Raw genomic sequence first — 13,735 nt, forward strand, 5'->3', positions numbered from 1 at the left:
GGTTGACTACTATAAACTTTGAATATGCTTTTGAATCTCAAATTTTGAATATTACGGTGCAGCACCTTGGTTACAAACATTTATCAAAGTGTTCCTTGCCCTTTAACCAATTACGGAAATATATTTCTGCATTTTTTTTTTTTTTTTTTAGGTCCTAAAACATTTGAGGCACCTAAATTTCACCAATAACATGGGGGAGCAAGTGGACTTCAATGACTTTGGAGACCTGGTGGGGAATTACACCATCATCAACTGGCACTTGTCCAAAGAGGACGGCTCGGACGAAGTGGTCTTTGAAGACATCGGTCACTACAATGTGTACGCCCGGAAGGGGGAGAGGCTTTTCATTAACGAGAGCAAGATCCTGTGGAGTGGATTCTCCCGAGAGGTAGGTGGTTATTTTGGGGGGGTCTCTGCAGATCACGCTGAGGGTCTTTTTTTAATATTTGTGAATTAAAAGTGCACAATCCACAATACATTATAGTAGAGGTTGAAAGCTTCTATACTTGTCAGACTGATGGTAATTGCTCGGTGTGTCCAGCTTTGAACATCCACCCACTTAGTTGTTTAGGGGCTCATTTACACTTGCTTCGACATTAACACACATTAAAGTGATGCTTTTTTGAAGCCTTAATGAAGCTTGGAAGATGCCCTGTGTGTGTGTTGATTTAGTAGTTATTTTAAAGGGGCCCAGTAGTACCCCCACTCAGCAGATCCCTAGCTCATTAGTACCTCCGTTCAGCAGATCCCCAGCTCATTGATACCATCATTCAGCAGATCCCCTGCTCAAAAGTACCCCCAAGCTCTGATGATCCCCTACTCAGTAGTAACCCCCACCTCTGCTGATCTCCTGCTCAGTAGTAACCCCCAGCTCTTCTGATCCCCCACTCAGTAGTAACCCCTACCTCTGCTAATCCCCCACTCAGTAGTAACCCCTACCTCTGCTGATCCCCCACTCAGTAGTAACCCCCACCTCTGCTGATCCCCCACTCAGTAGTAACCCCCAGCTCTGCTGATCCCCCACTCAGTAGTAACCCCCAGCTCTGCTGATCCCCCACTCAGTAGTAACCCCCACCTCTGCTGATCCCCCACTCAGTAGTAACCCCCACCTCTGCTGATCCCCCACTCAGTAGTAACCCCCACCTCTGCTGATCCCCTACTCAGTAGTAACCCCCAGCTCTGCTGATCCCCCCCTCAGTAGTAACCCCCAGCTCTGCTGATCCCACACTCAGTAGTAACCCCCAGGTCTGCTGATCCCCCCACTCAGTAGTAACCCCCAGCTCTGCTGATCCCCCACTCAGTAGTAACCCCCAGCTCTGATTATCCTCTGGTTTGCTGATCCTCGTCTCTCTCCAGTCCCCGCTTATATTGCTCCCACGCTTTGGACCATGTGTGACATTGCTAATTTCTCCTGCTCCAGTCCCCCAGCTTTGCTGATCCTTTGCCACTCAGTCCTCTCTCTTCGGTCCCTGCTCAACTTCTTCTATAGCATTCCCATGTTACACACCACATGTGCCATCTGCTAGTTGCCTAGCTCCAGTCAAGACCCCTCTTACCTTTCTGCTGCTCCACGCTGCACACAAGATGGGACGTCTGCACCAGACACTCTCAGAATATATACACATGGACCGGAAGTGACAGTTGATGGCATCTTTTTGGTTCGCTAGTTGGTTTCCCAGTGCACCCTGGGAGATCTCATACCTGCCATACCTACAAAACAAAGTGAAGCTAAACCTGAATAAAAGTCTCTCAAAAGTTGCAGGTGCTGTAAGCGAGCGTTGTCATTGACTTCTATGGAGGCTTTGGAGACGCTTTGAAGCACCAAGTGACATGGGGTATCATTTTTGAAGCGAAGCAAACACAAGTGAACAGGACTGTAAGGTAACCATTTTATTTAGTGAGAGGCTATTTGATTGGCATTCAGAGTGCTTAAAATAGCACATTTTGAAGCAAGTGTAAACCAGCCCTTACTGTTCTGGCCAAGCAGCTCTGGAGCTACTAACACTTGGTACTTGTCAAGTTCCTCAGCCATTTTTGGGTGGCCATTGTGTAGAGCTCACCTCCGAGAGGGCCTCTGAATTGTCCCAGGTTCTTTTCCCAGATAGTGCAGCAGCTACCAGGCACATGGTAACAGTCACTCTTCTGGCTCAATAAACAGTCTAGGGGTTGACTTTTTAGCAGTTATTGCAGATTAACTTAGATAGGGCATAGGGAGCTGTGGGATACTCCATGAACACTAAGCAAAAGCCCAGAAATGGAACAGCACCGGGACACCTTCAGTAATATCCTAGGCCAGGCAAGCACTAGAATTGATAGGCTAGGGATATCAGCAGCAATGGTCACTAGGATCCTCTATCCAGGTCTGTACTCAGTGTCCCTGGACACTTAGATGCCTCCTTCCAACATCAGACATATAATTCCTCCTTGAGTCTCCCGCGCTGGACCTGCCAATAAAATCCCTTGCTTAAGGTTAAGATATTTTTAGCAAAACAGTCCCCCCCCCCAGCTCTGCCACAGCTGGGACTCTGATGAGAACAAGTAACATTTTTAGCAGGGCTGTACAGAAGGGCAGCAGCCCTTCAGGCTGGGAACTTCTCCTCCTGGACAAGAACAGGGCTGCCTCAAGCCCCAGACTATTTATGCACTCTGCAGCCACCTACAGGGCACCCTCTCTCAGGGATTGGCTGAGACCACATAAATACTCAGACTGCTGGTTTGTGTCTCCCCAACCCACTATATTCTAGAATCCTGCTAAAGGCAGGGAAGAGCAATCAAACCTGCAGCCTGCAGAGCCCAGAATAGCCCAAAGCAATCACACCCACTGCTCCATGAATTACAGTGGTGCCAATAAGAACTACATTTGCCTAGTTTTCCTAGCAAACCTATTCAGAAGGGTGCTACAATTATTTGTCAGTGGGTGCCAAGTCATTACTCCTCCTGTACAATTCAGCCAGTATGTTGGTTAAAGTGGGCTTCTAGCAATGATGCCGTGTTGGTAGCATAGACGCTACTGGCCAGTCTGATTGGCCAGAATTCAGAGCAGGACACTCCTAGCTATTGGTAGTGAATGAAGTGGAGATAACCATTAAAGGTTACCTTTATGAAGGTGGCAGATAAAGCTCTTTAACCACTTGCTTACTGGGCACTTAAACCCCCCTCAGTCCCAGACCAATTTTCAGCTTTCAGCGCTGATGCACTTTGAATGACAATTGCGCGGGCATACAACACTGTACCCAAATGAAATTTTTATCATTTTTTTCCCACAAATAGAGCTTTCTTTTGGTGGTATTTAGTTACAGCTCGGAGTTTTATTTTTTGCTAAACAAACAAAAAAAGATGCAAAAAAAAAAAAAAAATCATGTTTTAATAGTTTGTTATAAAATTTTGCAAACGGGTCATTTTTCTCCTTCATTGAAGTGCGCTGATTAGGCGGCACTGATGGCTGCATTGGTGGGCACTGATGGGCTGCATTGGTGGGCACTGATAGGCTGCACTGGTGGGCACTGATAGGCATAGTTAAGGCGGCACTAATAGGCACAGATAAGGCGGCACCTATGGGCACAGATAAGGTGGCACTGATGGGCAAAGATGGGCACAGATAAGATGGCATGGATGGGTGGCACGGATAAGTGGCACGGATGGGTGGCACGGATGGGCACTGATAGGTACCACTGATAGATGGGACTGATGGGCACTGATAGGTGGCACTGATAGGTGGCTCTGATAGGTGGCACTGCTGGGCACTGATGGGCGGCACTGCTGGGCACTGATGGGCGGCACTGGGGTGCAGCACCTTTGAGGCACATTGTGGGCACTGTGGGTGGCACTGTTGGTGGCACTGCTGGATGGCACTGTGGGTGGCACTGTGGGTGGCACTGTGGGTGGCACTGATGTGGGGGAACTTACTTTTATTCAGGATGGCACTGCGGTGGGCAGGTGGGCACTGGCAGGGGGCAGGTGGTCAGCTGTATTGCTGGCCGTGATCGGGACTGATGTCCCGATCACGGCCGCCGGTGATCGGCTTTTTTTTTCTCTCCTCGCGCTGTCAGCGCGAGGAGGAATAATAGCCGATTACCGGCTCCGTTCTATCACATGATCAGCTGTCATTGGCTGACAGCTGATCACGTGATAAGGGGTCGGGATCGACCCCTTGCACGGATCGGTGATCAGGCGAGTCTCACGGACTCGCCGATCACAGAGTGTGCCGCGCGCGCCCCTCAGGGCGAGCGCAGGCCGCTCGTACCCGGGACGACGTCAATAGACGTAGTCCCGGAAAAGTAGATCCGCGCTAATGCCGTCATTTGGCAATAGCGCGGATCCCAAGTGGTTAAAGTAATACCACTCCAGGTTAGTTTACACTTGCCCGCAATCCACAGTCTGGTGCACATCCAGCTCACCATTGTGGAGAATGCCCCGATCAAAGGATGATCGCACAACCAGCAAATTATACTAAATCCCTTATTGTGGTGAAACGGGGTACATATGGGCAGCGAGATCTCTCTAACACCATTTATAGTATGTGTTGGACAGTTAGACAGTATGTGTGAGCCCTTGTACACACAGTCGGACATTCCGACAACCAAATCCGTCGGATTTTGTCCGTCGGATTTTCTCAGATGGATTTTGTCGAAACTGTTGCATACACACGGTTGGACAAAGTTGTCGGAAAATCCGATCGTCCAGAACGTGATGACGTTATTTCGTTACGACGGGACTACGTTCAGGCTAGTAGCCAATAGCTTTGATGTAGGAATTTGATCTGAGCATGCGTGGCACTTTGTCCGATCGGAATTCTCTACACATGATCGGAGTATGTCCTATCGGAGCATTTTGTCGGAAAATTTTACCAACAAGTTGGAAAACTTGGTCTGTCGGATACTCCGACGGAAACAGTCCGATGGAGACCACACACAGTCGGAATATCCGACAAAAGGGTCCGATCGGACACATTACGTCGGAATCTCCAACCGTGTGTACAAGGGCTTAGACATTTGCACTGACAAAAAATTTATTTGTTTTCGTTTTTTTTGCTTTTTTCAGAAATTCGAAAATTCAGATTTTCACATCTCTAAATTTCTGAATTATCGAATTCTCAAATGTTCGAATTTCCAAATTTCCGAATTTTTCAAATTTCCGAATTTTTGAATTTCCAAATTTCCGAATTTTCCAAATTTCCGAATTTTTCAAATTTCTGAATTTTCGAATTCCGAATTTCTGCATTTTTTAATTTTCCAATTTCCGAAAATTTAAAAAATCTGAAAAAAAGAAACAAAATCAGTAAAATTCAAAATAATAACTAACTAATAATAACTAACTATTAAATTATAGGTATTGGAATTTCCTTTCAAATTTTGCTGTTTGTGAACGAATACAAACTTGTCTGAAGTTACGAATTATCCAAAATAACGAATGCTGCATCTAAACAAATGGAATGAAACAAATTAATAATAAATAATAATAAGAAAAAGGTTTTATTATTATTATTATTAGATTGTTACGTTCCATTCATGTAGATACATTTGTTATTTCAGATAATTCATAACTTCGGATAAATTGGTACTCATTACGTTCACTAACAGCCAAATTTGAAAGGAAATTCCAATACCTAATAATATAATCGGTATTATTAGTTATTATTTCAGATTTTAGAATTTTCGGATTTTCATTCTTTAGAATTTTCAGATTTTCATTCTTATTTTCGGATTTTCCCGTTTCCAAATTTTGAAATTTTGAATTTCCGAATTAGAATTTTCTGATTTCTGAAATTTTCCAATTTCCAAATTTCCAAATTTTGAATTTCTGAAATTTAGAATTTTCCCACTTGCGAAATTTCAAATTTTTCCAAATTCCCAAATTTCCGAAATTTCCAATTTCTGACATTTAGAAATTTCCCATTTCTGAAATTTTGTAAATTTGGAAATGTGAAAATTCTAAATTTCGGAAATTCAAAAATTCAGAAATTTTGGAAATGAACGAATTTGTCAAAATTCGTCAAAATTCGTCAAGAAACTAATACGGAACTAAACGAATTGCACATGTCTAGCATGTTTTACTACAATAAGGGAGTTTGCATTATATGCTGGATAAGAATTAGAAGGTGGTAAAGGCATCACCAGCAAATTTCCTGTCCATATTTAACTTAATATGTTGAGTGTCGGCTCCATCTAGTGTCAATAATGTGTTATCTTTTTTCTGAAAAACCTCAGTCAGGGAAAATACCACATTATGGCCACTAGATGGAGCTGATGATCATAGGAAACAGCAGTCTTTTGTATAAATAGACCCCTTCATTCCTCATTACTCTCTCATTTGCAACTGCGTCCTCGAGCACCGACAACAGAAGGTGGTAAACAATGGAAATACCACAAACTCAATTTGCTGAAGAATAAAAAAAAAAATGTGGTTATTAGTTAATAATACATAATCATTTTAATAAGAGAATTTTAAAAAGCTATTACATTCTGAAACCCGCTGTTTACCATCAAATTGATTGTAACTTATTGATTCCAGTTTCTTGAAAAGATTATTATTTATCAGTCTTACCACTAATGATGTTCTTCTCACCTCTCCGGCAGGTCCCGTTCTCCAACTGTAGCCGGATCTGCCATGAAGGCACCAGGAAAGGGATCATCGAAGGTGAACCGACCTGCTGCTTTATGTGTGAGCCGTGCCCCGAGGGCGAGTACTCCGATGAGACAGGTAAATTAAGGGGGGGGGGACCTCAGAAACAGGACGGAAGCCTGTTCCCATTGGTTGAGTCTGTGCCATGAGGCTTCTATAGGAATCAAAGATCGGTGATTGGCACTGGATACCCAACCATAGTGCTGGTAGCTGTCAACACCCAAAAAAAAAAAAATTCCAAAATAATGTGCAAATGTAAGGACATCTGTTGTATGTCACAGCCGGGACTTCACATTTATGTCTACACACTGATCCCGGGAAAAAAGTCCCATTTACAGACCAGCGTGTCACTGCCTAATACTGTAGAGGTGTACAATGCCCGGGGGAACCAGTAATGCTTAAAAATAAACCTAACATAAAAACTAACAGTCATAGGAATACACAGGGACTCTAAAATGAAGCATTTCCCTTGAAGCTCCTCTTCCTGCATGCATAGGCATGTACACGGGGTGTGCCTGGGCCCCCCCATCACCCCATGTGGGCAAGATTCCCCCTGTTTAGAACCCTGATATTTCCACAAAGCCCTCTAATGTTTTTTTTTAAACAAATAGTAAAAAAATAATAGTAATAATAATAATAATAATAATAAAAAAATAGTAAAAAAAAAAAATGTATAAAATAAAATTGTAAAAAATAATAAAAAACAAAATAATAAAAATGAAAACTACTGACACCAATCTCTGCCCTACTGACACTGTTATATATATATATACACACACATGTGTGCTTGAGCTTTGGGGTAATGCAATAGGCTGCACACACCTATGCCTGCATGCAATTGCTGGAAGGAGTCAAACACAACCTGGCTAAACCTGTATCCCATTCTATGTAAATGAACTGCATTAACCCCCCCCCCCCCCCTCCCCTCGGCCACTAGATGTCACTGTGCATATAGCAAGTATACAACCTGCAATGAAAGTAGATGCTGAGGGTGCCATCGTTTTCAGAACTTTCTCCCCTGTTCTTACTAAGATCTGTTTTTAAAGTGGTTGTAAACTCTTACAGACAATTTTTCCTACAGGTTAAGCCTATAATAAGGGTTACCTGTAGCTACCCTGGATATCTCCTAAACCTGCACGGTTTAGGAGATATCCCCTGTATCTACATGTGGCGACGTCATCGCGCATGTGCACTGAAGCAACGACACGTTCGTGATGTTACTTCAGCTATTGTTTCGCTATGCATACTAGCTCATTATGCCTTTGTCCACCACTTTAACCACTTGCCTTCCGGGCACTTTTGCCCCTTTCCTGCCCAGGCCAATTTTCAGCTATCAGCGCTGTCGCACTTTGAATGACAATTGCGCGGTCATGCAACACTGTATCTGTATGACATTTTTCATCAAGTTCTTGATGATGAGGCCGCACTGGTGGGCACTGATAGGCGGCACTGATGAGGCTCCACTGGTTGGCACTGATAGGTGGTACTAATGAGGCTGCACTAGTGGGCACTGATGAGGCTGCACTGGTGGGCACTGATAGGCGGCAGTGATGAGGCTGCACTGGTGGGCACTGATGAGGCTGCACTGATGAGCACTGATGAGGCTACACTGGTGGACACTAATAGGCAGCACTGATAGGCGGCACTGATGAGGCTGCACTGGTGGTTATTGGTGGGCGGCACTGATGAGGCTGCACTGGTGGGCACTGATAGGCGGCACTGATGAGGCTGCACTGGTGGGCACTGATGAGGTTGCACTGATAATCAGTGTCGATGTCTCGTTAACACAAGCCGGCCATCGGCTCTCTTCTTCTGTCTTCATGCTGTCAGCACGAGAAAAGAAAAGCACATAAGCGGCTTGTGTTTACATCTTGATCAGCTGTGATTGGACACAGCTGATCATGTGGTAAAGGGCCACTGTGATTGGCCCTTTACCCCGATCTGTGATCAGCTGAGTCCGAACGACACAGCAATCACAGAGCGTGCCACCCACACACCACGGGGGGGGGGGGGGGGGGGGGGGGGGTGGACAGGCAGCACGATCATGGAAGGACGTTATATGACGCCCTCTCGGCAAAGTTAGCTGCACTTGTAGCGGGTTATAGTATATAGTGCAGGCGGGAAGTGGTTAAAGTATAAAGGCAAAACTTTTGCTAGTGTTTTTATTTTGGATAGAGTGGGGAGGGATTAGAACATCTGTCAGTTCTTATTGCGGTCTGTGCCCCCATTAGGGTAGTCCCAGCTGTGGCAGAGCTGGGGGGGGGGGACTGTTCTGCTAATGTTTATCATTATTATTGAAAGTGAAAGAAAAAGAGAAGACCAAATTTTGGGTTCTCCCCAGAAAAGTAATAGAGGCAAAATCTTCCAACGGAAACACTAGTTCTGGTGACCTGGGGGGGTCCACAAGGGATTCCCTTAACTACTTAAGGACCGGGCCTATTTTTCAAATTTGCTGCTTACAAGTTAAAATCATTTTTTTTTTTGCTATAAAATTACTTAACCCCCAAACATTATACATTTTCTTACAAGCGCAATTTTTTTGGGAAAAAAAAATACACTTTTTGGAATTAAAAAATAAGACAACAGTAAAACTAGACCAATCATTTTTTTTTTTTTTTTTTTTATATTGTGAAAGATGATGTGGGTATAGGATTGGGTATATGGGATTGTATGATATTTTTTTTTTTTTTTTTTATGGTTGAACTAGATGGACTTGTTTTTTCAACCTAACTATGCAACTATGTTACGCCGAGTAAATTGATACCCAACACGTCACGCTTCAAAATTGCGCACGCTCGTGGAATGGCGGCAAACGTTGACACTTAAAAATCTCCATAGGCGACGTTTAAAATTTTTTACAGGTTACCAGTTTTGAGTTACAGAGAAGGTCTTTCGCTAGAATTATTGCTCTCACTCTAACGATCGCGGCGATACCTGGTTTGATCACCGTTTTCATATGCAGGCCTGGCCTACGTATGCGTTCGCTTCAGAGCACAAGCTCGGCGGTACGCTTTCAATTTTATTTTATTTTTCTTATTTATTTTACTTTTTATTTTTACACTGTCCCTTTAAAAAAAAATAATGGGTCACTTTTATTCCTATTACAAGGAATGTAAACATCCCTTGTAATAGAAAAAAGCATGACAGGACCTCTTTAACCGCCTCCTGTATATATACGTCGGCAGAATGGCACGGCTGGGCAAAGTAACGTACCGGTTAGGGTTGGGGTTGGGGTTAGGGTTGGGGTTAAGAGTTAGGGTTAAAGATAGGGTTATGGTTTCCCCTAGAACAAGGTTAGGACTCAGGGATTTGAATAGGGACCTCCCCCAAAACTCAAAGGTCAGGAGGCGTGTCCCCAGAGGTCAAAGGTCAAGTGTCGGGCTGACCCACCCCCACCAAAGTATTCCGCCTACCCCAACTAAGTTGGGGCATGAACAAGTCGGGGCTTGAACAAGTCGGGTAAACGCTTTGATGTGGGTTTAGTGACACTTTAAGAACCATCCATAGAGGTAAGAGTGACACCATTGCATTTCTCCCTTATGATAACGCTCTTCTCTTTTCCAGATGCAAGCGCTTGTGAGAAATGTGCTGCAGAATACTGGTCCAATGAAAACCACACATCCTGTGTTGCCAAGGAGATCGAGTTCCTGTCTTGGACGGAACCATTTGGGATTGCGCTCACCATGTTCTCAATCTTGGGAATATTCCTGACGTCCTTCGTACTCAGCGTGTTCATAAAATTCCGCAACACACCCATTGTTAAGGCAACGAACCGGGAGCTCTCCTATCTCCTGCTCTTCTCCTTGTTGTGCTGCTTCTCCAGTTCCCTCTTCTTCATCGGCGAGCCGGAGGATTGGACATGCCGGCTGCGGCAACCGGCATTTGGCATCAGTTTTGTGCTTTGCATCTCCTGCATCCTGGTAAAAACCAACCGCATCCTGCTCGTGTTCGAGGCCAAAATCCCCACGAGCTTTCAGCGGAAGTGGTGGGGCCTAAACCTCCAGTTTCTTCTGGTTTTTCTGTGTACCTTCGTGCAGATTGTTACGTGCATCATATGGCTATACACCGCGCCTCCCAGGGCCGCTAAGAATCACGAGGATGAGATCATATTCGTCATTTGCAACGAGGGATCATTGATGGCTCTTGGATTCCTGATTGGCTACATTTGCTTGCTGGCAGGGATCTGCTTTTTCTTTGCTTTCAAGGCGCGGAAGCTACCGGAAAATTTCAACGAAGCCAAATTTATCACATTCAGCATGCTCATATTCTTCATTGTCTGGATATCCTTCATTCCAGCTTATGTAAGCACCTACGGAAAGTACGTTTCGGCTGTTGAGATCATTGCCATTCTGGCCTCGAGTTTCGGCCTCTTGGCTTGCATCTTCTTCAACAAAGTCTACATCATCCTGTTCAAACCATCCAGGAACACCATCGAAGAGGTCCGCTGCAGCACGGTGGCTCACGCTTTCAAGGTTGCGGCCCGAGCTACTCTTCGACGCAGTAATGTGTCCCACAAAAGGTCCAACAGCTTGGGAGGTTCTGCGGGCTCCACCCCATCATCCTCCATCAGCAGCAAGAGCAATCACGACGATCATTTCAGCGCTGCCGAGCGAGCCAGAAGCTGCAAGCAGAAAGTCAGCTTTGGCAGTGGCACGGTCACCTTATCCCTGAGCTTTGATGAACCTTCCAAGAATTCAGTGTCTAACAAGGTCACGAGGCCAAAGAACTCCCTGGAAGGTAAAAACAGTGACGACAGTTTGATGAGACATAAAGCTTTGCTCCCGCTCCAAAACAGCGACGGCGGAAGCGAGTCCAGCTTCCGAACAGCCTCCAATGTCGACGAGACGGAGAATCGCGAGGCGGCAAGCCAAGCCGGCCCTGAAAACCAAAGCATGGCGGCTTCCTCGGCTCAAACAGAGATTACGAAGAAGGAGATTGATGGAACGATCACAGAAAACATGATTAAATCTTAATTACGATCTTAACCGTTAGACTGACCTTGATAGGGAATGAGATCTTTCAAATTGAACAAAGACTCATCCTGGATGGAACGTACATTAAATTTACTGGAGACTTCTTTCTCCATCTGTGTATTAATGTTGACTGAATTGAAGGAACATATAGGATTGTATACATTTGTCGTATATTTGGTATTTCATTTTCACATATACTTCCCGTTGGGGGACAATTTTTCTGTTTGCTGTATAAAAAAAACACAAAAAAAAAAAAAACGTTCCCAGTTTGAAGAACTGCAGTAGTGATGGACCCGTTGTAGGTGAATTATTGACCTGTGGTAATTAATGACCTTATATTTGTGATGTGTACCCAGTTAAGGCTGTTTGAAACCTGTGAGTTGCTCGTACTGTGGTGCCGACTTGTTTTCCGATGCCTGGTCGGGAGGGGTGGGGGGCTTGATGGGGGCTACATTGGTGAACCTGGTCGGTCGGTCTGTCTGCATTGGTGGTATTAAAAATAATAAACTGTAAACATAGAACTTAATGTCACACTTTATTTCATCAAAAAAAAAAAAAAAATCTACTTCCCAAAGAAAACAAAAAACTTTTGCTGGCTCTTGGCACTTTAGGACTCATTTACACTTGCTTCAAAATGTGACATTGGACATTTTTTTAAAGCACTCTAAATGCTAATCAAAGCCCTATCACCAAATAAAATGGGTCCTGTTCACAGTTTTGTGTTTGTTTTGCTTCAAAAATTAGTCCCCGTGTGGCTTTCTTGGTACTATAAAGCATCTCCAAAGCCTCCATAGAAGAAGTCTATGATAACACTTGCTTACACCACCTACATCTTTTGAGAGGCTTTAGCTTTGCTTTGGAGGTATTGCAGGTAGAATATATCCCAGGATGCACTGGGAGACCAACAAACTGGAAAAGCGTCATCAGCAGTCACTTTCGGTTTATGTGTAAATATTCTGAAAGTGTCTGGTGCAGACGTCACATCTGGTGTGGCGCAGCAGGAAGATGAGCAGGGTCCGCACCGGAGTGGAGGAACTAGCAGACGGTAACACTATAGCGGAAGGTGAATGGGGACAGAGGAGAGGGCTGAGATGCAGAGAATCAGGAGAATTGGGGAACCAGAGCAGGAGAAACTAGGAGATGTCACACGTGGTGAGCAGCGTGGAAGCAATATAGCGGGAACCAGTGAGAGAGGAGGATCAGCAAACCAGAGGAGCAGCACAGCTGGGGGTTACTTCTGAAAGGAGGATCAGCAAAGCTGGGGGTTACTACTGAGCGGGACATTAGGAGAGCTGGGGGTACTACTGAGCAGGGGATCTGCTGAATGAGGGTGTGACGGAACAAATCCCACACTCCGATTGAGTGCTTCCGTCTATATACCACTTCCTAAGTCTTGGAACACAAGTGCAATGGATCTGGCTATAGGAACCCCCAAGCACTAGACGACACCAGTCTTAGGAGTACATCAGGAATGACCTTTATTTGAGATCTCACACAAAATATATATACAGTGGTGTGACTAAAACCTAACCTAATTAGCATGAGCTAATTATCTAATCAACACTCAGACTAGTTTGACTGAAGGGATAAGACTTTTCGGCTCCTAGCTCAATAAACATTACTATAAACATAAACAAAGGGTTAATTAGCACAAACAACAACGTTTGGAATGCCCTTACAAGCCAGACTAGACTCATTTACACCACAGAAAGGTGGCTGGAGTTAATGACATTAGCATCTGACAGCGTGTGTCCCAACAGCATGAGACAACACACATCATATATACATATATACAGCATTGAATCTGACTAGCACAGATTATAGTGGGGTTCTCATTCACCCTGTGCCCCTTAAAATCCAGGGCCCATAATCGATCGGCAAGAGGCTTGCATTCAGTCCTCTCAAAAAGCCTGTGTCCCGGCTAGGTCTGTCACAGAGGGTACTAATAAGCTGGGGGGGGGGGGGGGGGGGTCTGTTGAATAGGGGTACTAATGAGCTGGGGATCTGCTGAGTGGGGGTACTACTGAGCTGGGCTTATACTGGGTCCCTTTAAACAAATTCGAAAATCAACACACACACACACAGGGCATTTGCCAAGCTTTAAAAAAGCATAATCGAAGCATCACAGAAGCATCAATAAA

The 13,735-nt window shown here is 44.7% G+C and overlaps 1 protein-coding gene across 1 annotated transcript in view; it reads left to right on the forward strand.

Annotated features, from left to right (window-relative positions):
* CASR (calcium sensing receptor) overlaps positions 1 to 12,249 on the forward strand; it is a 234,382-nt gene extending 222,133 nt beyond the window's left edge. Inside the window, exons 5-7 of the mRNA XM_077479646.1 lie at positions 152 to 388; positions 6,576 to 6,699; positions 10,186 to 12,249. Of these exons, the coding sequence (XP_077335772.1) occupies positions 152 to 388; positions 6,576 to 6,699; positions 10,186 to 11,594 (1,770 nt within the window). The 3' untranslated portion in view covers positions 11,595 to 12,249. The remainder of the gene's footprint in view (positions 1 to 151; positions 389 to 6,575; positions 6,700 to 10,185) is intronic.
* Positions 12,250 to 13,735: the final 1,486 nt, after the last annotated feature.

Source organism: Lithobates pipiens, unplaced genomic scaffold, assembly GCF_037356315.1.
Source record: "Lithobates pipiens isolate NorthernLeopardFrog02 unplaced genomic scaffold, aLitPip1_a1.2 Scaffold_16, whole genome shotgun sequence".
Taxonomy (NCBI): Eukaryota; Metazoa; Chordata; class Amphibia; order Anura; family Ranidae; genus Lithobates; species Lithobates pipiens.